Here is a 26337-nt window from a genome sequence, read left to right as displayed (position 1 = left end):
TTGCATTTAGTCTGTTGTGCAGAAAACTCTTGACACTCTGTGTAATTGTATTAGCAGGAAATAAATCTCAGTATTTATCTTCTATCATGCTTGGAAAGCACAAGACCGGAAATTTCAAAACTGGGGACTGAGAATTAGTCAGAGACCCTGTTGTTGTTGTTTCTCTAGCTTAACTTTATTATCTAAATCAGTGGTCGTCTACCAGCGGCCCTCAGGCCACATCTGGCCCACCAAATCCTCCCATCCAGCCCGCAGAATATTCATTAATTCAGAGAATGCGCACATCTAATGTTACGCACCAGTGGAAGAGATCCAGCCCATCCTGAGAGCGACCGTCGATTAGCATGCCAACCCCTGGTAAGGAGCCAGAAAGTTAGTAAATCATAGTCCACCGTTTCAGCAGAACTGTTTCATCCTCCAACCTCATCCTCTCTCCTCTGTGGACCCACCATCAAACGCTCAGCTCCCAGGCAGGATATTCCCTGGAGCCGACAGCAGCACACTGAAACTGTTTGTTTATGTATTTTTATGTTTGCTTCCTCGGATCCTGAAGAGTTTTGTGTTGAGACGAGGACTCGTTCATTGGTAGTTGAACTGTGGGTTTTGTGCAGTGAGGTCTGAGAGCGTTTTCTACTTCAGTGTTTAGTTGTCTGTGTGGATTTTACACCGCTTTAGGAGTCGGTTCACACTGATATAGACGAATAAACCTAACATTGATTTATAAGAAGGTGAAAATGTTAAGAATAATGGGCTAAGTAGGCCAAAATACATACATATCCATATTTTTCTGAATCACCACAGTGTCTGCTTAAGTGTTTGATTGACCAAAATCATTTACAACTACTTCTGTAACCGTGGCAATAAAAATCCTGGGCATATTATGTGCAAAAATGAAAATTAAAAGGAAAATACACCAATATAAAAAAGGGAAAAGAAATGGTACCCTGATGATGTCACTTCCTGTGTGCTTTCTCCAGGTAAGATGTGGCGGCGGCGGTCAGTGGTGCAGGCCTCTCAGGGCGACGGGCGGCCCTGCCCCTCTCAGATGGAGCAGTGGAAGCCCTGCCCCGTCCGACCCTGCTACCGGTGGCAGTACAGCGCCTGGTCCGAGTGCCGGGTGGAGGTAGGTCAATAAATCACTACGGTGTGCCATAAAGCAGCGGGCGTTAATTATTGATGATGGCATCGACCATCGCTACAAGAATGCTGCTTTGACAGGTCCCTGCCTCAGCTGAGATCAATACACACAAGAATTTGAGCCAGAAAGTTGATTTTGTAAGACGGAAATCTAAAAATAATGAAGTTTAGTATCGATGAACAGCCCCATCAAATCCCTGCTCGTGCAGTTATTTTGTGAGACGGACAGTAGAAATCAATCTAATGCACTTTTAATGCTGATACATTACTGTAAACCAAAACCTTTGCCAAGAAATTTGGCAGCCTTTACACTTCATTTTGCATTGTGTGACACCAGGTCAGATCATTAAAGTAGTCCGCTGCCTCGCTTTATGACATTAAACAAACCTTTGCAAGCCTGGGTGTACTTTTATGGGAAGACAGGGAGACATGTCACCTCTTATGGTTCATTTAGGTCGTTTGTTCCTCTCAATTAACTCCATCGAGTGTCCAATAATCTCAGCCCTCCTCGTTTGAGTGACAGAGGGGAACAGACGGCAACGTTTCCTGACCGCGTCTCAGGTCAGCCATTACCCACGATGCACTGTAACCCACTTCCTCACTTGTCCTTTAAAGTTGTAAGTTGTGATTCTTACGTTTTCAGCTCTGGTGCGGCTCTCAGAGAGCGAGCAGTAAACAATCATGCTGATATCAGTGAGGTGAAACAGTAACACTGGATTGCATGTCTGCATCATTTTTTCGCTTTTGCATGCAAAGTCATGGCGGACCCCGCCACTAACAGTGAAACCTAATACAGAGAGGTAAATACGCAACATAAATACAATGAATGACTGTTACAGAAAAATGCTGCCCATAAAAACAGGTTTTATTTCACGGAAATGTTACGGATTATGTAACTTTAAGTCTAAAACTAAGCATGAAAAGTAAGAAGAACCATCAGATATTAGACTGAGTCATTCATTTGTCTTAAAAGGGATTCCATAATAACTTAATTTCAACATGAGCATTTATTTGACTGGCTCTAGTAGCAGTGACAAAATTGCCTTTTTTAAGTATTAGAGCAAACCATTGAGATAGCGAAGCGGTGATTTATGTCCACCAAAGAGAAGCCAGCGTTTCTGTGATTAACCAAATGGAACTGTGCCAGCAAGCGTGTTTGGACACAAGAAGAATAACGAGCAGTTTTGCACAAATTTTAATTGCATATCTTTAAGACTTAAAAAACATAAAACTGTCTGTTCAGAGATCTTACTGTCTTTCAGTTAATTGATTAAAAAATGTTTTAAATGACACTGAATTTACAGAATATTAGAATATCTACATCTCATCCGCTGTGATTGGTGTCACTTCAGCAGTGGAAATCAATAAGGGATAGTGGCTTTTACCTTAATTACCTTTAACTTCATTTAACAACGGCGCAGACAGGCCCATGTATATCAGCTGCAGATTGCAGCGTTAAAGAGCTTTAAAGTGCCTTTAATATTGTATACGGCTGATGTTTATATGCACTTGGTAAAAGGAAGCACACATTGATAAAATGAATATACGCTTACTATTGAAACTGCATTACTATTTAAAATCCACTCTGTTCATTGTAACTCGGACATAAGTAACCTTTTTATTCGTGGTCACAGCAGCCACTTGAACAGCTTCTGTTTAGGACCCTTAATTTGACTCTAAGTTAGCAGTTAAAATAGCTGATGGACAAAACTTTAAAAGCTCTCAAGCCAAAGCTGTAAATTACCAGCGTTAAGCAGCTTCATGTGACTCCCTCTCTCCCTGAGGTAACGCTCATCCTCCTCCTTGTTCTTCCTCTGTGGTGTTCCTGCCCTGTCAGAGCGTGGTGTGTGGACACGGCACGCGCTACAGAAACCTGTCCTGCTTTGTGTCGGATGGCTCCGGTGACAGCGAAGGCAGCCTGGTGGATGAGGAGCTGTGCAGCAGCCTGGAGCTGGCCATCGACGGAGACAAGCAGATCAGGCTGAAAGAGGCTTGTACCCTCCCCTGCCCGGGTAATAACGCTGCGCTCATTTTGAGCTTCCTTTTCTGCATGAGCAAGCTCGCAAAGTCATGTCCAAACACAAGACAGAGCAGAGGCAGTGTTAGCATAGTAAGTTTTTTCACACCCTGTGTGTCGTTGATACACGTCTCTCACATATGCCACATAAACAACAGTGAGCACCGGCAGTGATACAACAGAAATCTTCTCAGCCGGTCCATCAGGAGGGGGACTTTTTCACTAAAATGCTGCTTATTGGGAGTTGTTTACATCAGGGCCTGGGTCAGCTTCACCCTGTTTTAGTGCATGTTTCTGTAAATAAAGCAGCACAAAACATCAGTAACCTTTGAAGAGTTACCAGCCCCTTAGCAGCAACAATGGCTGCTAATTTGCTACTTGATTTTGTCGAATCTGACTCTTGTGCCAGTTTTCTCATCCGAATCAATGAAGCTTTTCGTGCATTGTCTAAAGGTTAATCTAACGTCGTACCCGCCGTCATCACTGCAGAGATGATCAACACACAGAGTTCACTGGAAACATGAACATCTGAGCACATTTTAGCTCCAAACAAAGGTCTAATTGAAATAATCCATTACAGCGTTATTTTGCATCGCATAGCTGAAACTCTGAACTCACCGTGCGATGGATAACACAGTCAACACTTGTCAGCAGTGCGATTTATTTCACCGAGCAGCCACTGAAAATACTTTTGTTACAGGGTAGATTTTATTATCTCCATCCAGTAGCAGTCAGTATCTATCATGACCTCTAAAATCAGAGCTTACCTGAAGGCAGAATAAATGGACTACATTATGGCAGCTGCTCTGTGTAACTGTGCACTTCCATGCGAGTTAAATTTACTGGTAGGTACTGTATTTCAAATGCCTGTAGCAACTCAGAGAGCCCACTACTCTCCTCTGCCAAGGTATTAAGTCTCCAATGTGCTCCACATGCATGTTTGGTTCGCATATTTGCTTCCAGTTTTCGCCCATTTTCTCCCCGTCGACTTCATGTCCATCCCCAGTTCTTACCATGAGGGAGCTGAGATATAAGACAGCAGCCACTTCTTTCCACCTCACAGTGAGAAGTCTCACATGAAGAGTGTGAAACACAAGTGCAGCGGTCAAAATGTGATCCCTCGCAGGCCTCCCACCCGCGGACGCTGTTGGCCGTGTTTGCTGAAGCGTCTGGCCAAGCCACAGGCACGGCTGTCAGGAACTATTTTCTGTTTTATGTGGAAGGCACAAACTATTTAGACCACCTGGTTTTTCAGGGAAATCGACTGAGAGGCGAATCCAAATAAAAGCTGTGACCCACTCAATTCAATTTATTCCATTTGTACAGTGAAGAAAAATAGAAGCAGAGTGATTAAAAGGCGCACACACACACACAGAGACAGAGATAAAATAACAGAGAAAAAAGGGTGCAATCATTAATCTATGTGGGCCAGATAACAAAAACCCTGAGGGCCTGTGAAAAAGACAAGATGGCAAACTGAGCTACAGCCTCACTGAGCACCAGTCTGCTCTGTGCTGCAAATGACAGAAGATTTCCTGCGTTTTTCACCTCACATTTGAATGGAGATGCTGATTACAAGGAGAACAGGTTGAAGGAATGTTGTCAGCGTTGATTACAGGCAGGGCTCATGTGAAACAAGGTGTAGCTCCATACTCAGTACGTTAACGCGGCACATTTCATACACGAAGGCAAAGTGATTTATATAGTGCATAAAGGGCGTTAAATAAGAAATACAGCTCGACATCCAAAACACAAAATAAAGGAAAGAAATTAAAGGAGACATAAAGGACTGCTGCACAGTGATCAGTGGCAGGTTTATCAGTGGAAACTCTTGGGCATTTTGTAAACAGCGGGTCTCTGATTGATAGACAAAAGCAGCCTCCTCATCTCTAGCTGGTGGCCGTCAATATTACTGAAGACATGACAACAGTAATTGGCAGATTTTATCAGCCGTAGCTAGCTAACAGACCGAGGCTCAAACCAGCTGATGAATGATGTAGAAGTCAGGGAACAAAAGAAGAAACGTTGTGTGATAAAGAAAAATGTAGAATCAGTCTTATATTGACACACAGCTCGTGTAACGTTGGCTGTTGGCTGCTGGTCGATAGCTCTGCAGTCGTTAGCTCGACATGCTAACAGTTGCAGCTCATGTTATAGCACACATTCCTTACATTTTTGCTGTTAAAGAAGAGGCCATCCTCTAAACACCCAAAGCTTTGCAGACCCTCGTCGACTTGCTACCGTCTCTAAGCTGTGAACTTTCTTTTTAAGCCTTGTGTGATATTTGCGACCTGAGCTCTACATGCGTAGTTGTGTATCAGGTGAAGTGTAGAAGAACAACCTAAAACAAGGCTGATGCCGTGTGTCATGTGGTTGAAGCTTGTTAGTGTGCCATGTGTGCACACATTTTCAGCATGGGTAGCCCCAGCAGGTAACAAACCCTCGAACCTGGCAGCGTCAGCAAGCGATCGACCCGCACAGGATGGCTTTTTTATTTCGGTGAGTGGCTCAGTGTCCGCGTCGTCCTTATGCTGAGCTGGACATCTGTTGTGATTCACATGATATGCGACCATGCAAAGCAAAGCCTGTGATATATTATACAGTACACAGATGCAAAGTTTCATTGCCGTAAGTCCTTGAGTGGTTTATTGCCGTCTGATTAACAAAGTAATCAACCCATCTGGCAGTTTGAGTCTAATGTGCCTCAGAGTTTAAAATCAAAGCGTGTCAGACTTCAGTTGACTGCCAGACATCAGCTCCCTCCATCCTTCACGGCCGCCTTCATACACGCCCTCCACCTTCAGAAACATCGCTTTTCACACTCCACTTCCTGGTTTTCCATAAAATTTTCATATGAAGACATTTTCCCTGTTCTGTGTCAATGATTAATATAAGACAGAGATTCAGATGAATTCTCTATCACTTCAGCTGCAGAGATAATCAGGCTTTCATTCCCAAGCTCTCTGCTTTTATATTTCAGCATATTTTAGGAAGACATCTCCCTGATAATCTGATCTATTGATGCTATTTGGTGTTAATGCAAACTCAGCTTTTACTTGTTCCCATCCTGTCTTGATAAATTCAAGATAATGTACATTTCCACAGCACTAATTCCAGCAGTGCAACATACGGCCATGTCACGCTAAAGGATACATCGCTCTGAGTTTCTCTTTTTAACAGAAACGCTGCTCTTACTTACTAATAAATTGCAGTTGGGTCTGCTTTTGCCATCCAGCAACTTGAAGGGTACTACTTTTTAAGCCAGTTTTTGGTACAGTGACAAATCCTCTTCAGATGCAGTGAAAGCATTTTCTTCAAAATTAGGGGAAGAAGGGGGTATTTAGCAGCAGCAGTGGTACCCATTGTGTCTACTGTGGCCTTCATCGATGTGCCGTATAATATTAAAGGCATTTTGATGAACAGGTGACGTCTCTGCTGTGCCAAAACAGCACGATATCAGCTTAGCACCCAGGGTGTCAACCCCCAAACCCCCTCTGAAAGAAGACAGAGAGCCTCACAGATGGGATTATCACTTCAAAGGTTGAGGCTGATGAGTTGTTGTCAGGTTTTGTGACAGAGGCTTGTCAGCTGTTGGGTTTGATGTAGCTTTGCAGTGTAGAGCAGAGCAGACAGGTGAGCTCTGCCCAACAGCTGCTGGACTCAGGTCAGGTCTGCGGCTCCGAGGCTCTACCGCTCCACCCACAACCTCAGCAGCGTGTTCTTCCTTGATACTGAGCCGCACACACACCACATTTACACCTGGTATTGAAATGGGATCTGTAACCAGAAGTACTGTTCACATAATAAACATCCAGCCTTGCCTTTGTGTTTGCACCTGGTATTTTTAATGCATTCTTGTCAGCTTCACTGAGGTTTGATCTCTGTCCTCCAGAGCAAAACCTGCATGTGAGTAATCTGAGGTGGTAGCAAATCAGCCCCAGACTCCCTTAAAAAAATCAGTGTTATGAGTTGTTGAGTTCTGTCCCCTCTTGTAAATTCTGTAATACATGAAGTGGTTCCTCTCTTGGATGAAAAATATTGTGTTAGTTTGTCAGGATGTGTGCAGTGCCTGCAACTCTCTGACTATATGAGTTATATGCCTTGTTAACAGAAGATCACAGCGTCACACATACAGTTATTTCTTACTGTATGTCATTAATTTCTCCCCGTATTACTTTTCACGCTGTTCTGTCGAATAACGTGTCTTTCGGTCCTTTCATGGCACAGAACAGACGTACAATCAGTAATTAGAGGCGTCTCTTTCAGCCTTCTCACTGGCTCCTTCTCTAAATTTGAACAAGCTGCATTTTATGTTAGCTAAAAACAAATATCTGTATCAGTGTTGTGTTGTCAGCATGTTGTCTGGATTATGTTTACACTGGCCGAAGATCTGGACCCAGTGCAAGCCAGACTACCTCCAGATGTGGTCTGGCAGATCTGATCACGGCATATTTATGCTTTATATTAACAAGCGTTTGTCCGTATCCGGATAACGTGTCTGGATATAGATCGCATTTTAATACCAGGTGAAAATGAGGTCATAGAGAAGCGAATATCTGTATTTCCTTTGGCTAAATAGGGCAAATCTACAATATTTCAATAAGAAATGATGGGAAACTGAACCCCAATGTATGATCCAGCCTGATAAGAGGGGTGTATTTTCACACACTCTGTTATTTTCAGTGTCAGTGGTCCCTGAAGGGAGAATTATTGTCACTTCCCTCTGCCAAAAGACAAAATACAAACTTTTGAGTTCATTTCCAAAGTGCTCTGTGTCTATTTTGGTTCGTCATTGATCGTTCATCATTCAATCTCTAAAATATAGATGAGGCAAAAATATTACCCTTTTTTCAACCCATGACTCGTTTAAAAGCACCACAGTTTGAATTTGTGTATATTTTAAGAGCGTGTGGCATGTGTTTCCACTGGCAGATTTCTCATTTTGCAGGGGAAAAAGAAAAACCTCATCAGATGTCTGCTGGTCCCTGAGATGGAAAACACTGAGAAACGCTGCCCTAGATAACAAGTCAGTCCAACCCCTTTTGCCAAACTGCAGGAGCACTGAAGTATCAAACGGCAATCAAAAGCACAGACTGTTTTCTGTGCGGGGAGGTACTGTAGTGTGATTTGGGAGGAAATTCAAGGGCTGTTTGTGCAGGACCGGGAACAGCTTGGGAATTCTGGCAGGTTGCATCCACACATGCACGCACGCTTTCATGCACTGCCACCCTTGACCCATGTACTATTTCCCCTGCTGTTTGACGAGCTGCAGTTGTCAGCTGTGATCAAAACCATCCCACCCTGCATTTCCAGCTCACGCCTGGGTCCTCCTGAAACGCTTCAAACGTCCTAACCGCCCTGACACGATATGTAAACACACATTCTGTATCTCAGCCGCGTGCGATTAACCTCACCCAGGTTAAACGGGATGAATAAAAGAGGTAAAACATTTCTACCCGCACGCCCACGCTAAAGCTGCAGTGCAGACATTTTGGCTGAGCTTAAACAGTTATTTTAAAAGTCAGATTAAAAGAAAGGAAACAGGAAAGAACAAGTAAATTAAACAATCTAGATGTGCATTCTGAGATAATACTAATTCCCTCAGGCAAAGAGGCCCCGAGGGCAAAAACCTGGTCACCTTTAAGTCCTAAACTCTGCAGGAGCCAATCTGAAGAGGCTGCCTGAGGATCTGAGGCTGTCCTCGCGGTCTTAAAGGAAATTTAAAGATTTGCGATACGGCTCAAGGGTAGACCTCACAGTTTTATCCGGGTCGTAGGGCCGATATTTCAAAGGTTTCACACTGAACAGGTACAGTGAGGAGCTGTAAGGATTTCATTTCTGCCTGCTTCATTTAGACCAAATATATAACACGCAGCATTAGTCACATGTTACAGGCGGTCCTGAAGCGTTTAGCAGTTTGAACACGGACAGATCGGTGCAGTCTCAGATGTTTTGGGGTATTTTGAGCTCCAGAAAGAGGAAGCAGCTATGGAGAAGGCTCAGTCCCCCCAGGAGCCAAATGTATAAACCCCGCGTCACTCGACAGGTATGCATATGCCACCGTTCAGGTTTCTGAATGTATAAGAATCCATTGGTGGCGTATACGCTGTCCTTTGAGTCTGATTAGTTGCAAGTTGTCAAAAACAGATAATGTGAAAAATGTGAAAAAACCTTAATTTTAGTCAATCTGTAGTCTATAGGCATTATAATAACTATAATAACAATAATCTTTGTATAAATAAACTAATAAATACATGATCATGTAGTCATGATCCTTATACAAATGTGCCACTATTATCATCCTGCTGGGGAGTCCGAACAATGTATGAACCCCTCAATTAACTAACGGGTTGTTAAAACGCCTCGGTGCAGCTCGCACACTACGTCTGTGCACAGTAATGAGCTTTTTGGCCTCTCGCTTAAACTCAGACGACTTTTTTCAATCTCCTCTGTGGTCTGTGGCTCAGAACTAACAGCGGTCACTGCTCGGGGTCCTTTCTGCCATTCAGCTTGTTTCATCAGAGCTCAGGCTTCCAAAAACTACCTGAAAATATCAACCATTGTTTTGAGTTTACAGCTGTTGAGTTTCAGCTTCTTCTTCAGCTGCTTTGAAGATGCGTCCACCGTTTCTGCTCAAGAATAAACTAAATGTTGGACCAGGCATTCAGGGGTGTGTTTGAACGGAGACAGAGAACAGACGTGTACATAAATCTGACGGAAATACTGCGCGTGTATGTTTCCTGTTTTGTACCCAGATTTCTTCACCTAAATATACGCAGAGTTTTATACCACTCCTGAGTGGTGGAGACAGGAGGGAGGCAGCAGAGTTCTGGATATTAATTCAGGACTTTGGATGACGAGCCGTGAAGAAGCAGCTGAGGAGAGGAGTGATGGGCAGAGACGAGCTCTGTTTTTTAGGTTGTGGTGATTCAATTGACGTGATGTTTGAAGTGGAAGCTGTTGTCGAAAACAACCCCAAGGTTGAAGATGTGGGAGGCAGACAGAGTGGAGTTCATCATTTCAGTTTTTCTTTTTATTGATTTATTCTTTAATTTAAAAAGTCTTTATGTGGAGGAATTATGGAGCAACTGCTCAGAATTCAATTTGTTGTTTTTAATTTACAGAACGGTTTGTTAAAAACAAAATGTGAGGAGAATAACTCCTTATTGGGAGTGCTCTTAAATAGAGATGTAGCTAATAATTCTTGTCAGTATTGATTAATCTGCGCATCACAGCTTCCTCCAAGGCGGTGTCTTCAGATGCCTTTTTTTTTTTAAGATATTCACATTAGAGAAACGGGAGCTTTCATAACCACGCACCAACTCTCTGTCCCTGCAGGTGAATGCTACCTGATGGAGTGGTCAGACTGGAGCCCGTGTGTGAGCATCTGTGTCAAGGGGGTCGGCGTGGACTTCGGTTCGGTTCAGGTTCGCTCACGAGCTGTTTTGGCCCAGGAGCCTGAAAACCTGCAGCTCTGTCCTGACCAGGCCTGGGAGTCTCAGCCCTGCACAGGTGAGAAAAGCCCCTTTGATGAGCGAACTTTATGCTTTTGCTTTACCTACATATCCCGTATACGCATACGCATCCTGGAGAACTGAAGTCAGACAGAGGAAAAGACGATGGAGAGCTTGTTAGAGCATCAGGGGGCCGACACAGAAAGACACTTAGATTCAGGGTCGTACCTGCAGGCTGTTTCGTCTTCTATCCATCTGAGCTTGCATGCTGGACTGTCAAAGAAACTGGAACAGCAGAGGAGAAACCCGCAGAGAGACGAGTTTGAGTTTGAGGAGAAGAGACGGGGGACTGAGCTGTGAATACACTAAATCAGGGGGGTACAGAGCTCCAAATACAGATGAAAACAAGTAAGCGCTAACTGTGAGCTATCTCTGTTTTTCCCTGTGTGCACCGGGTCAATTGGCGTTTTCCCACATGGGATTTCTTGCGTCAGATCTCTAAACAGAGGAAACCCCCACACTCATTTACTGATGTGATATCTGTGGCTCCCCGGGCGCATTAATCACCCATTAGGTGCAGTACGGGTTGTGAATCACCACCACCGAAGCTCAGCATCAACACATCAGAGCAGCCGCCCTCCTCCCTTGCCTCCCACGCTTCCTCTCCTCCCTCCCTGGCTACCGTTCACAGCCCCACAGCAGTCTTCACCAGCCTGACCTGGTTTCACAGCATCACTCCAGGCCCAGGGGGAGGAGTGGCCCCGCCAAGACCAGTGAAGGCGGAGGAGGAAGAGAGAGTGGAGGGAGGTGACGAAGAAAGGGAGGCTAGGGACAGAAGGAGACGGATAAAATAGGTGCACTAAAAATGGCTTTTGTGGGGGCGCCCAGGTAGCCTAATGGTTGAGGCTGATAGCACATAACGGGTTGAGATCCTGGCTAAGGGATCTTTGTTGAATGTCATATCTCTCTCTGTTTCCTGTCTCTCTTTAATGGCCCCTGTGTGCTCCTGTTATCTGTATCTGGGCTTTGTTTGTGCCACACATTCACATTCAACTAGTCGCTAACAGGCCGAGCGTGCCCATTCTCAGCAGTACATGTGATCTCATTAGTGATTGAGTGTTATCTCTGGTTAAGAGTCCAATTTCACCAACATTACAATAATCTGTATGCTAGCGTCAGATGAAGTTAGCCGATAATATAATGCAGGTTTAGCGTCACATGTTCCCAATTATTCTACTAATCAGTGTGTGTGTGTGTGTGTGTGTGTGTGTGTGTGTGTGTGTGTGTGTGTGTGTGTGTGTGTGTGTGTGTGTGTGTGTGTGTGTGTGAGTGAGTGTGTGCGACAGGCACCCTGTAAACCATGTTGATCTATATACAGTGAGTCCATTGGTTCTAATGAATCTTTTTTAAGTTAATAGGCTTGAAAATGAGCCAGCTCCTCTAATGTAACTGAGGGCTTTACAGAGGCTTTCAGCGATGTTTCAGAGACCTGTGATATTTTGGGGCTAACACGATTGCTGCTTCCAGAGCGGCTCTACCTCTGAGAAACGTTTCCATAGTAGTAAAACTCCAATCTGCTCATAAAATTTGGTGGGAAGTGCCGGCTGAAGCCAGTGATTCAATGATAACTTGACACTTTTGAGGAACGGCCTCAGCTGCACCGCAGCGAGAAAAAAGGGAAGAAATTGGGAAAGTGAAGAACATAAAGGGTGAAGCTGTCTGAGCCTCAGACAAATCGGCCCGTGAAAGCTGCAGATAGAGCTGTGCCATCGACTGGAGCGGCGATGCTGTACCCAGGCCTGCGGAGAATAGATCTTTCCTTTGTTCAAGGTTAAATTGTTCATTTACGCTCGGCGAATGGGCCGGACTGGTGATTGGTTACACAGGACTCCTTTGGGAAATATGGTCATTTACTGCACTGATGGAGATATTGATAAAGTCATAATAGCATTGATAGAAAGCCATTAAGCAAAAGCTCTTACTGAAGATTAAAACATTGAACTGGACCCTTCTGTGAAGACACACTGATAGTGATATTATGTGACAGCAGCCTATTATACATCCATAACGCAGCAGCTGCTTTATTAATCTGTCACTCGTGTGATTAATGCTGTTCTCTGCAGACTGTACAGTCTGTAAAGATGTTGATTGTTTTTTTATTCCGCTCTCAGGAGGCGAATGTTACGAGTACAAATGGCTCAGCAGCGTAAACTCCACCCGCCCTCTTATCTGGTGTCAGCGCTCAGATGGACTCAATGTCACCGGTAAGTCTCACAGAGGCTTAAATTACAGCACATTAACAAGTTTTTGGAGAACTGGGTCAATAAGGCAGCTTAGCCTTTAAGTGTATGATGAGAAGAAAAACACACATTTTCCCCATGTGCTGCTCAGCAGTGATTCCCAACCGGAGGTCAGATTCAATCTGGAGTGGCTCAAAATGATTAACAAGGCTGGAAAGAAGGAAAAAATGATTTCTGACGCACAGAATTAGGTTTGAAGAGACTTAACTCCAATGTTTGCCAGTTATTCATGTGAATTACTGGATGATTTTACCTTTTCGTGTGGCAAAAAGCCCATCACATCCTCTTAAAGCCAAGGCTGATGTATTTATTTTTCTTGTTTTGTCCGAGCAACAATGCAAAGCTCATTTAATATTCAGTTTAATTTCGCAAAAGATGACGAAAAATAGCAATTATTTACATCTGAGAGGCTGCATCCACAGATTTTTTGGCATTTCTCTTAAAAGAAATGACTCAAACATCTCTGAGCCACTAACCGATTATACGACTAATTACTTCAGCTCTAAACTGTCTTCAAATTAAACCAAGAAAAATCCGTTTTTGGCTGTCCTGGGTTCAGTCTGCGGACATGCACCACTGCGACGAGCTGTTTGAAGTAGGCCTCGTTTTATTTTACAGCCTCAGAACGTTTGGGAAACACTGTTTTGAATGATAAGAAGTGTCTCTGAATCTGTCGTCAAAGTGAGAGTCTGAGATGTAGCAGCAGCTCTAAAGATCAGTAGTAAGTCTACATCAACGAGTGGCAGGTTTATTAACAGTAGGAGGTAGAATTTACACAAAAAATGTCAGAAACATAACACCCTGTTCTAAAAAAAGCAGGTAAGAAAGGAAGGTGGTGGGCGATGGCAGGCTGTACAGCTATTCATCCACAGAAACACGTGGCTGCTCAGCTAAAATAGTTTCAAAGATAAACCTGGCTGCATCGGCTGGATTGACTTACAGGTCCTTTTCTTTCCATTTAAAATCTGCATGAATGTATAAGCTGTGCTTTTATTATGAAAATGTTCTTTACTTGAGGTAACACCAGCAGCAGCAGGGAACAGCGCTTCCACCAAAACACGCAGAAGATGCTGACATTCACGGTATTCCTCTGAAAACATGGTGTCCTCTGTTTGACTCTGATGTGGTTCCACCCTCAGGAGGTTGTCCAGCGATGAACCCTCCAGTGGACAACAGCTCCTGTGACCCTCCCTGTCTCATGCCAAAGTCTTTCTGCAGCGAGGTGAGCAGCTCTGTCTTCTCATGTGACCAACTCGACTGGAAATCAAAGCATGAAAAGAAAATCTCACAGAGAAATACTTCAAAGATACACGATAAAAAAAACAGAGTAAACAGAATAAAAACAATAAAAAGACATAAAGCTGAAAGCACATGTCCTCTGGATGAATGGCAGCCTCTGTACTCACTGTGACACGGCTGCCAGAATTGAATTTGAATGCAGCAGGGAATGAAATGATGGCAGCATGAAGATGTAAAACCTATTTTCCTGTTGTGTCACTCAACTGTGCTGCATAACAATCAGAAAAAATAAGTTTAACATCCACCAGATACAGCAGCAGCTAAATCTCAAAGTTTATCCAATTGAGTCTGTGTGTGCATGTGTGTGTGCATGTGTGTGTGTGCACATAAATATAAGCTGGTTATCAGCTGTTTTGTTTGGTCGAACCGGCAGACTTAATAACCACAGAATAAGCAGGTCAGAATGATCTGATGAGAAGCGGGTTTAGACCTCTGAGGTCACTTCAATCCAGCATTATAAAGCTACAGTCGGTTGCCAGTTTATTAGGTACAGCTAGCTAAAAGTTAAGCAGTCCTGCTTTGAATCCATCCGTCATGACGGATTTAATGTTCAGTGTCAGTTTCAGGCATTTGTTGACTCTGCTCAGGTAACTGTGGAGGCTCGAGTTTGTGGTTCTGGCAGGTTTTTCTAATATTTTGCCGCCTCGTTTATATCAATTAGGCTGAATAACAGAAACTGCTCTCTGAATAATGACACAGCTCACAAACTGGTGTCAGATGGTTTTTTTTCTGGAAGCTGATGCTTTTATCTAGATTGCATGAATGAGGCGGCACACACGGCTGCTGAGAAGCCCCCCCTCCCATACCAACGCACACAAAGTCACTGCCATGCCGACCTGGCCCAACACTCCCTGATGGGCTGTACCTGCAGCTCAAACCAAACGTGATTCTGTGCTGCCCCCTGCAGGCTGGTATGTGCATGTGCGAGGAGGGATTCACAGAGGTGCTGTCGCCCGCCGGGCAGCTGGACCAGTGCGCCCCCATCCCCATCCTGGAGATCCCCACAGCAGGAGACAAGAAAGGGGATGTGAAGACCAGTCGTGCCATTAACCCCACCCTGCCCACCACCATCCTGCCCGGACGCACCGGGCGGACCTGGTACCTGCAGCCCTACGGACCAGGTCAGACCACACGACTCCTTTTTAGTTCAGATCCACCAAACAAACGGCTGCTTCTCTTCACAGCACTCTCAGAAATTTAGAATATAAAAAATACAAGAGACTCAGAGCTTTGTTGCCGTCAAGTGAAAACCTTTTAATCTCTTCACTGTCATGTTTTGGGGAACTAACCCTGCCTTAATGTACTCTTCAGAAGCGCCTATTTTCCAGCTGTCAGGCTGTAATTACAAAGAACCACCACATAAAAATGCTTCTGAGTCAGACATGTGGAGGAAGTCTGGAGGATGGTTGGTCTTCATTTTGGGGAATATTAACAAGACTCTGACAGAATAATTAATCTTTTCAGACTACAAAAAGTAGAAGTAAAATACATCCAGCAAAGGATGACTTTAATTAGAGCCTGAATTTACTGCAAATGTGCAAATACATGTTGACAAATAATCATCCTGCTGAGATAAAGTCCAGTAAATCATGACCTGAAGGCTGTTTATGCAGGTGAAAGTTTCCACTTTCACTACTGCCTCCTTTTTTTTTGTCAGTGAGCGCTGCGTCTTTACCCTAAAGGCTTTTACAGCATTGGCCCAGTTTCCTCAACCTGCAGAGCAGCATGTAATCCTTGTGGTGAAGTTAAGAGGTTTTCACAGGACAGCAGCAGGGTGTGCTTTACTTTCGGTTTGTGTTTGACAGATTTAGTGTCGACAGCATCTAATTAACATTAGGTTGAACACATTTGTACTCGCAGCTGTGCATGAAATAAAGCCTGACACATTAAAAACAAAAGAGGCATCAGAGGTGTTTCCAGTCTGCTCTGATTCATGCATGAAGCTCGCCGCCTAATCTGAGCCGCTGCTACGTTAACATCTGAGGACCGAACGCGCTCAGAGCAACAGAAACATTTAGGATGCAACACAACAGCTTGAGTGAACGTCTGTCAGGAGCAGCCGCTTCGCATACAGTAACCTCTGTGTCGTTTATCTTCCAAATGTTTGCTTGTTTTTGTGCCACGCTTCTCACTGTTACACTCCGCTACAGTAAGGTCTAAAATATGTTTCTGCATTTTGAGAAAGATAGAGGCGAAACTTATAATACAGCTCACAATTTACAGTGTAATTTCATTGTATTAATAAAGGTATCAGGGCTGCCACGACAGAAATTCGAGATACGCTGTCGTTGCTGTAGAGGAGAGCCCTGATCAGCCGTTATGTTGCAGAACAACTCAGATCTTTTACTGAAGTAAAAGTAGCACAAGTACACAGTGTAGTCGTGCATTCAGTACCTTACTTAAAGGCATACTACACAGTAACTGTTTGTAAACACAACATTCGGCTCGACACCCCAGAAACACACAGCTGCTCCAGATGCTGCTGGCTACTCCTGCAGGAACATTCCATTAGTTTTAATGGGGAAGCAGATAGTTTAGCAAGCTAAGCTAAGCTTTGTCCTCTTGGCGTTCACTTCGCTGTATGTGCATATTTTCTGCGCTGTGTCCACCATTTTTTATAGCGTAACAGCAAAAGAAGAAGAAAATGATGAGATACAGGAAGAGTCAGATAAACACACACCACACACTTCTAGTGGGTCAGGAGTGATGACTGATACGAGGGATTACTTTAGTATGAGTGCATACATGTTTTTTTTTTAGGAATATCCTACACATTACAAATACAGCATTAAAATATATTGAAGTACAAGTACTTATGCAAAATGCTAAATGATGATAATCGATGCATCACTGTCATGTTACAGCCGGTGAAGGTGCAGCTAATTTCAAATCATTTATGTACTGCAGGTGGATTCATTAATAAAGTACATCATTAGTCAGTTGATTATATCTGTATTAATAATCTGACTCTAACCAACTAAAGCTGTCATAATAAATTGAGTGGTAAATTAAAGTTAACACTGGTAATAAGAAGCTCAAAATTAAGTCCAGTACTTGAGTAAATGTATGTTAGAATGCAATGTATGAGTAAATGTACTGCGTTGCATCGCAGCAATGGTACCTGAATCCTGCTCATTCCCTCCAGTTGGTCTCGTTTTCTTCCACTGTTCCTACTTTAGTACCCGTCTGAGCTGGTTAAGCATCTGACTCACACCTGATTCATTCAATGAAATTACACTGTAATTTTCCATCTGCATTACTTTGAAGCAGCGATGTGTGAAAGGTTTGTGAAGCTCTCGGAATGAACTGAATGAACAGCTTTGAATGGCCGTTGGTGGCGTGTTGAAGTGTGAACAGACAGACAAACTGACGAGCCTCCTCCTCCACAGATGGGAAGCTGAAGATGTGGGTGTATGGTGTAGCAGCTGGAGCCTTTGTGCTCCTCATATTCATAGTGTCTATGATATACCTAGCTTGGTGAGTTGACCAGTTTAATTCCCCCTTTTTGTCATCATTGTCATTCATGAACGCAAACCCTCCTCATTGTCCCCTCCCGCTCTGAGTCAAAGCGCCCTCCCTGTCATCCGGCCTCCCTCACATCACCGTTTTCGTTTGTCTTTTTTATTTCCTCTTTGCTCCCCTCATGCCGTCCTCTTGTGAGAGCAGCAGCTACTGTGCCAAAGTGTATCGCTGTCTTAAGGCCCAAGAGTCTGACGCCAACGGGACGGCAGTCTGGATGGGCCAAAATGCACATGAGATGACTTACACCTGTCCCGATTGCCAAGAGCTGGCTCAGAGCAGCAGCAGCTAATGAGGATGTGGAGGGTTCACCCCCCCCAACACACCCCCCAGTCTAAGTGTCTGCAGCCCTTGACCTTTCCCTGTGACCTCTCTGAAGTGTCACATGTCCTGCCTGACTAGCTGAGAGCAGGTGCTGGTGCAGGTGAGGACAAACCATCCAGGAGTAGCTCTTTTTAGCGGATTTGTAGATTTTTTTAGACCCCATAGATGTTTACCTGTTGACTTTATGTTTAGATAAAAGGTCTTTGGCTTGATCATTAGTTGAGTTCTGTTTCTATGTTTGGAGGTGACCCACATCTGATTAATGAGGTCACACCTGAACTCACTGTAATCACTCAGTAGAATTGAGACCACACAAGCCAAACTGTCATCATAACTCGAGCTAATAAAAGAATAATAATTTTATTTATGGAACACTTTTCAAAACAAAGTCACAAAGTATTTACATGGTTGAAACAGGATTAAAACATTTCAGGACTGAGGTGAGTAAAATAACTTCAATTAAAAATACATAGAAGTATCGATCAGAACAACAACGATAACAATAAAACAGATAAGTCATGTTGTGTAGTATATTTATGTGTGTAACAATACTGATCAACAATACTCAAAGGAGTAGTTCGACACTGAAGGAAATATGCTTATTTCCTTACTTGCAGAAGATCGATATCACTCATGTTTGTGTGTTAAATACTAGACTGTTGCCAGGAAAAAATTAGCTTAGCTGAGCATGAAGACTAAAATTAAGAAGAAATGGCTTTCCTGGCTCTGCCCATAGTTAAAAAATACAACTGTAAACACCTAAAATTCACTAATTAACACATAATACCTTGTTTGTTAAATCTATACTGAAACCCCCGTTTCCACTTTATGCTAAGATGCTAAACTAAGCTAAGCTAGGCCTCTCCAGCTTCACATTTAGTGGACAGACATCCCAGTGATGCTCTCAGAGTCTGAATCTGCAAAGTCAATATAACTCATATTAATGCTGTGAGTTAAATACATCATTTCCCTCTCAGCTGTCCTGGGGTTGAAGTATAAAGTAGAAAATAGTAACTAGTACTAGTAACTACAGAAGAAATACACTGAGTTACTTTCCACCACCGCTGTAGAATGAAGTGTCTAAAACTACAGATATTCCTGATTTAAATCAGAATTTGACACTTTAAAATTTCACTTTCACTGCTGCTTTGTGTTAAGATGAAACCAAACACTATGATGAAGTTTGTCATGTTTTGTTCAGCAGAACTCTGAACTCGTTCAGATAAAAGTGTTTAGATGAAAGTCCAGGAGACAATTACACGTTCCTCTTTACACATGATCAAATCTGGTCTCATGTGAGCTCAGAAATTCAGGGTTGGGTCCCTTTAACCAAACGGTGTAAACAGAATGCATTAGCATATTAGCATAGCATAGCGTCCTACTGTGCTTCTCTGTCATCAGTCACACAGCACTGTGTGCTCATTCAAGCATGTAATGCCTCAGTGTTTGTCCAGACATAATTATCTGCATTGACACTGTGTGGTTACATCCCCTTGAGCCCATAAAAGCTGGTGTCGCTCTGTTTTCATTGGTCGATACAGATTTGTTAAAGCTGTAGTAGAAACACAGATCTCTGAACTCGACAACAGCAGACTGATAGAGATGAAGGAGATTTGAAGATTCCTGCAGGGACTCGTTTCTGTACTACAGATCACGTCTAAATCTACAGACTCCTCCGCCGCCTCTCACCAGCACGGTGTCATGCTGCCCTCCTGTGGCCGAACGAGGAAGTAGGGCAACACGTTCCCTTTATTTCCCTCCTGTTCCATTTCCTGCCAAATCATGAGCTCATTATCCTTTTTACACATTGAACCTATTGATGTTTTTCTCTGTCTTCAGCTTTGAACAGTCACAGTGTTTAAAATTGGATTTGGACTCGTTCTTGTATCTGTAGGAAGACTCAGAGCTGAATTATTAGTCGATTAACAGTAATCAGCAACTATTCCTTAATCATTGGAGTAATTTTCTAAGCTAAATGCTAAACAGTTAGCTCCTCAGATGTGAGGACTCACTGCTTATCTTTGACTTGTGGCACTAAACTGAGTGTTTTGGATTTTTGGACTGTTAGTCAGCCAAAACAAGCTGCATCGCGTTAACTGCCCTCTGAAATGTTAAAGACAGAACGCTTAATGGAGACGCTAATAATCAGATGAACTGGTAGTGAAGTGCAGCCCTGTGGTGTCCCAGCCAGCATCTGTGAACATGAAGACCTTTACTACAGAGAAAAGATGATTTTTGTTGCTGTTTGTGTGAAAGTCTGCTGATGTTTTGAGTTCCCTCGGTCGTGATTTTGTCAGCTCTTCATATCAGAAGCTATTCAGAGAAACGTCCCCGGGGGTCTCCTCTGATTGTCTTTACCAGCTTTCCTCAGTACTCCAGAGACCATTACATCATGTGTCTCAGGCTTTGGGAGGAAGTTTAGAGAAAAGTTTTTCATGTTTGGACGTATTAATTGGACTGTGGACACAACAGTGGACTAACTGATATCTGAACATTCAAATGAGAGCAGAACTAAATATCAGCTTTCCTGTCTTTCACAGCCGTCCTCTAGCAAATACTACATTCTGTCTTACATAATACATTCTATTACTTCAAATTGTGTATTTAAAGCAGAGCTGACAGCTGAGGGAAGCACAAAGCTGGAAATCATGCCGGCTTCCTCTGAAGGTGCTTTTTCCCTCCCTGGAGGAAAAGTAGAAAATGTCTGGCATGTGCACAGTTTGCATGCTCATTAACTCACTAATGACCTTTAATGCTTTCAGACCTTTACGTCTTCTTCACGTGAAAACAAACTGCTGCTGCGGTTCATATCAATCAGTGCAGAACAGAGAAACAGACATTTTCTGACAGGTGTAGAGTCATTTCCAGCTCTCACAGTGAAGTTCAGGCAAAATGAGGCTGTTCTGAACATGAAATACCTCCGACTCTTCAGATCAGTCAAAGGAACAGTCATTTTTAAAGAATAATGCTGCTGATGTTCTATATTTTTCTTCTGGTCAACAAATTCCTGGAAAAGACCAACAGTGTTACACGATGATGATGTTATTGATCAGGAAAAAGTTCTTCATTACCATAAAAACAGACTCTAGTTCAGTCTGAGTCGATGACACATAGACCTGCTGCTGAAATACAGCCCTAAATGTGTTAGTCCGCCGCTGAAAATAGTCCCCGACACATGTACTGTTCGCTCCTGTGAGTAACATTTACTGAAAACTACAGCAGCCAGCTGTTCCAGGAAATTACCCTCATTTAAGATGAAGCTTTACGTCTTCAGTGGGCATGAACGGGCTTGAAGATGAGTCACAGACAGCATAGAGAAGCCAGGAAGTACTGAGAAACTGACTTAACACAGTGTTGGTTCTGGTCTTTTCATGGGATTTGTTGACAATGAGAGAAATATAGAATAATAAAGCTTCAACTTTGAAGGCCGATCATCCATTTGTGTCCACAGGAAGCTTCACTTTGAAGAGCTGTTAACTGGGAAAGTCATTTATTCAATCTTAAGTTTATCAGCATTTCTGAGCACAGAGAAGACTGAAAAAGTGAATCTGTTTCTATTTTGTAATTAAAAACAAAAAATGAATTTGGAACCATTAACTAAGCATCCAGATGTACTTTAAAGACGCCTCCATGTGCTGTTGTATCACACCTGTTTTTCATGAATCCAGCCATGTTCACCTGCAGCACGCGGTGTCAGGTGCTGTCACACACGGTAAGTCCGTGCCGTCTTGCTTTCTGGGCGTCATTCCAAGTGCTGCTCTGACTCTGCTCTCATGTTTCCACACAGCAAAAAGCCAAAGAGACCTCAGAGACAGAGGCAGCAAAACAACCGACTAAAACCTCTGACTCTCGCCTACGACGGGGACACGGACATGTAGTCCTCTGGGAGACGCTTCACCGAGCACTTCACCTGTCATAGAGACCCACTTCATCACAGCCATTACAGTGAGGGACACGGATGTTTGCAGCGTGAATGGACACGACACAGAGCGGAGAAGTGACAGAAAATCCTCTTAGCAGAGACACTGGTGGGGTTTAACCATCTCAAGTAGAGCTCCATTCACTCCCCCTTTTGTTTTTTTCTTTTTTTTAATATTTTCTTTTGCTAGAGCCTCAGTGACCTCCACCGCGTTCAATGAAATGCCTTTTTTTGCCCCCCACACGTCCACATTCGTGCAAAGAAAAGAGCGATTTGAGGCACAGGAAGAAGCCGGGCGCTGCAGACAGACCCAGCTGAACATCCAACTCTTCCCCCGCGCTTTTCTGCTTGTCCCTAAAAACGCTGAGTAGCTGGAGGCTTAGGATGCTCTGACGCTTCGTACATTGCCAAAAGTCACCGCAGGGAAGAGGAGGAGGGAGAGGAAAATCTCCATAAAAAGGTTTGGATTCCTTTTTCTCAATCCTCAACTGGGTTTTGACTCAAATCTCTTTTACAGTCTTGAACAAAAGGAAGGCATTTCTTCTCTTCTTTTTTTTTTTTTTTCCGAGGCACACAGGCCTGTGTTTGTGGGATAAACTGATCTGCACGATGCTGATGGAGGAGTTGCCTGCAATCAGTTGTTCGCGGAAACGACCGCCCGCCTGCCTCCACCCTTTCTTTGTTTCAGGCTCTACATTGCACTATATTAGTGCAGCATGATATGCACATGTGACTTCTACCTTCTATTGCCATAAAACACTGCCTCTTCCACTGACAAACCATAAAGCAGAGGAACAGCGACGGCAAGGTCAACGGGAAAACAACAGCAACACGAAAAGAGGTTTCGACGCATCACAATCGACGAAACAGCTGTGAATCTCCAGTAAATATATGTATAGATTTTATTTCTCACAACTGATTCTTTTGGTTGTAGTAAAGTACCTTTTGTGGTTTGTAGATTTCGTCTGGTGTTACTCACTTTATTTCTGCCCAGATGCAATTAAAGATTCAACCATGATATTGGCAGCCGACTCCTTTGAGTGAGTCTCCTGCTTTAAAAGCTCAGATTCTTTACTTTGGGACGCTGTGGAAAGCGATTCAAGAGAAAGAAAGACCAATAAATTCAAGTCATTCATGTCATGCAAATGTCATTTCTGCCTTACTGACGATAATAATACGAACCGTCCTGTAATACAGTTTAATACTTGAATGAGGCCTACAGAATCATGAAGAGACAGCGTTTCCTTTACTTTGAGGTCACCTAGCAAACGTTTAACATATACGTTTCAAGCTTTCTCACGTAGTAATCCGTATCATCTATCGTTTCTCGCCACCACACGAGGTGAAATATAATAAAAAGAAAAAAAAACAATCTGTACAAACAAAATTATACAACATGTTAATAATAAGAGAACACGCTTCTGCTGAGTTCAACGTAAAAACAAACTGGTGTGCAGAATGTTTACTTTTTTGTTGTGGGATTTGTAAATAACCAATTTTTTTATTTTTTCTTTTGGAGAAAAAAAAATATCAAAGTATGTGTACATTTATTTTGTATCGCACAGAAAATGTTTAGTTTGAATATTGCAAAGTGGATGTGTGATATTGCTGATTGTTGTTCTCATGATGCAAGTTGTATGTTGTGGAAAAAAAGGAAAGAAAAAGAAGCAGAAAACGACGGAAAGGCTCAGCCGTTTTGTACAGGTTGTTTATATGTATGGAAGAATTACTGAAAATAAATAAGGACACGGTTGTAAACACGAAGAAAGTTACTGAGATGTTTCTTTTTTTACATTTTCTGAATGGGGTTCACGAGGGAGCAGAATCTATCATTCATTAAGATTAGCGTTAAAGCACACCTACGACGTGTTCGTGGCAGTTTTCAGGCTGATGTTGATTTTTAACAAACATACCATAATCAATCTTGGTAGACTTGTTTTTTTTTTTTTTTTTCAGAGAATTATGACTGAGATTCTAACTATCCTTCATTCACCTTTTGAAGTATCACCTTAGAAAAGTTTGATGGAAACTGAAAAGTTTGAAAAACAATTTTGAAAAAGGTTTTTACACTCGAGGTGGTTTTTGCCTTTTTTGCTTCCGTTTTGAAATAAGCCTGGATGTCGTGAACATTTAACACACGACCAATCAGCTGTTTAGCTATTTTTTTAAAAAGAATCTAGAGAGATTGATTTAAAGTAATAGCTACAAGCAACACGACTAATACTAAGCAATGGTAAAATTTTCACAAAAGACGTAAATAACGTACCCTGTCATGCAACTACAATGATGATCTTGTTTCGAGATGATCCACATCTTTAGCGACGTTTCACTGGGTCTTTGCAAGTGGTTAACCTAGCAAACAACCATAACATAAATGGAAAAAAAAAAATAAATAAATAAAAAATCACTCCTTCATAATGTAAAAGTCACATCCAACATGTGTTCTGATTTTCCGTTTATACCTTTCTCTCGTAATTTCATCTAAACTGCTAACTAACAAACTCCGTCAGGTTTTAACATGTCATCGTCGTCACGTGACCATAATCGACTTATGAATACCTGTTCCCTCTGAGGAATAAATGCTGTTAAGGTGAGTCATTTCCTAACACAGCTTAAACGTTATTTGAACAGCAGTTAATGGTCAGGGACTATTTTCAGCTGCGGATTTGTACACATTGGTGTTCCACGTGAGATTGACCCCAAATATGAAGGAGCATCAGTGTGACTGATGTTTTTAATGGTTTTGAACAACACTGGAGCTCTATGGTACAGAGGAATGAGATTTATCAGGTTTACAAAACAAAGGTAATACTTTTTACTATCATCAGTTCATTGTTTTTTCATGGGTTTTATCAACAATAAGAAAAAAGAAGAATATCATTGGACTTATGCTTTAAGGTAGAACAGTCATGAAATAAGTCTGTCATCACCAGAGTGAGTCTCTAAATATGTAAATATTTACATATATATAATAAATGTTGCTCAGTCTGCTCTCACATCAACTTGTCAATTTGGGGTAATTTAAGATGCCTGTCCACCATCTTTACGTCAATGAAATATCAAGTTTTAGGTTTTGATTAAAAGTTAAGGTGTGTGTGTGTGTGGACATTGTGGGGTCATAGATCTGTTTACACAGTCACATTGTGGGGACTCACTTCTTTACGGGACAAAACGCAGGTCCTCATAATGTAAACCATTCAAGTTTAGGGCCAAGACTTGAGCTAAGGTTAGGCAAGTAGTGGGTATGGTTATGGTTTGGGCAAGTCTTCAGGACACTGATGTAAGTTTATGTAATGTGGCCAAAAAATGATGGAAACACAACTGTGTGTGTGTTCATGTTTTACTCACATTGTGGGGACTCTCCTTACTTGGGGACAAAATGCAGGTTCCCATAATGTCAATCATTACATTTTAGGATGAAGATTTGAGTTAAGGTTAGGGTTAGCCAAGTAGTGGTTACTGTTATGGTTTGCATAAGTCTCCAGCAAATGAATGTTAGTCTGCGTAATGTGCCCAGAAGTGCTGAAAACCTATCGTGTGTGTGTGTGTGTGTGTGTGTGTGTGTGTGTGTGTGTGTGTGTGTGTGTGTGTGTGTAGATTATGGGATGTTTAAGGCTTTTTCAGGGTCACTCCACTACTTTACACCTCTGTGTCTTTTCAGTAACAAAGGAAACACAGAGGCTGTCAATACGCTGTCTTTCCATCCTCTGCTGTTCTTTTGTCGCTGTTTTCTCTCCTGCACCTGCATCAGACTGGGATTGGTTACGCCCACTTTTTTTTTTTTTTTTTTTTTTTTTTTTTTGGGCCACATCAGTTTAGTTGTGATGATTATTACCTTTCAGCCACTGGAAATGTGTCACGGAGGAGTTCTGTCAGACCAGAAATAAAGTATTCAGCTGGCCTCAGTGGAGGGAATCTGAATCCACACGTTTTAACCAGAAGCTACATTACAAACTGGGGACATGGAATTATAAAGGTGTGTGTTTACAGGCCAAAGGTGCCCCTACATTGCATTATGGGAAGTGTAGGATTCAATGTTTTTGAAGCTTAGACCCACAAACTTTAAAGAAGTGCGATAATAAATCGCTGAAGCCCCCTTTGTATTTGATGGTGAAATTTAAAAAAACCTTATTATCATAAATGCATGTCGTTATTTTTTCAAGCACAAATTTGACTCTTAATGCTGCTTTTGAATGTCGACTGCAGGTGAGTTTGGTCACTGTGTTGAACATTTACATTCTGCATTTTTTGGCAGGTGGCATTGTTATTTATCATAAAAACTTAAATTTTAAACTTTTGTCATTTCAGGTAAAAAGTAGCTTATCTTATCTTATCAATATGTTAACATGGTACTAAATATTAACAATA

The 26337-nt window shown here is 42.5% G+C and overlaps 1 protein-coding gene across 3 annotated transcripts in view; it reads left to right on the top strand.

Annotated features, from left to right (window-relative positions):
- thsd7ab (thrombospondin, type I, domain containing 7Ab) overlaps positions 1 to 23737 on the top strand; it is a 136742-nt gene extending 113005 nt beyond the window's left edge. For 2 of the 3 annotated variants that reach the window (XM_070965610.1, XM_070965609.1), the window contains 8 exons: positions 978 to 1123; positions 2975 to 3149; positions 10493 to 10666; positions 12780 to 12872; positions 14048 to 14130; positions 15115 to 15328; positions 17597 to 17684; positions 21838 to 23737. In XM_070965610.1, coding sequence (XP_070821711.1) covers positions 978 to 1123; positions 2975 to 3149; positions 10493 to 10666; positions 12780 to 12872; positions 14048 to 14130; positions 15115 to 15328; positions 17597 to 17684; positions 21838 to 21928 — 1064 coding nt within the window. In that variant the 3' untranslated portion in view covers positions 21929 to 23737. The remainder of the gene's footprint in view (positions 1 to 977; positions 1124 to 2974; positions 3150 to 10492; positions 10667 to 12779; positions 12873 to 14047; positions 14131 to 15114; positions 15329 to 17596; positions 17685 to 21837) is intronic. The other variant, XM_070965611.1, reaches the window with a different exon arrangement.
- Positions 23738 to 26337: the final 2600 nt, after the last annotated feature.

The sequence above is a fragment of the Chaetodon trifascialis genome, chromosome 7 (genome assembly GCF_039877785.1).
Source record: "Chaetodon trifascialis isolate fChaTrf1 chromosome 7, fChaTrf1.hap1, whole genome shotgun sequence".
Taxonomy (NCBI): domain Eukaryota; kingdom Metazoa; phylum Chordata; class Actinopteri; order Chaetodontiformes; family Chaetodontidae; genus Chaetodon; species Chaetodon trifascialis.
The sequence above is the reverse complement of the archived record's forward strand: the minus strand, read 5'-3'. Positions and strand labels throughout refer to the sequence as shown.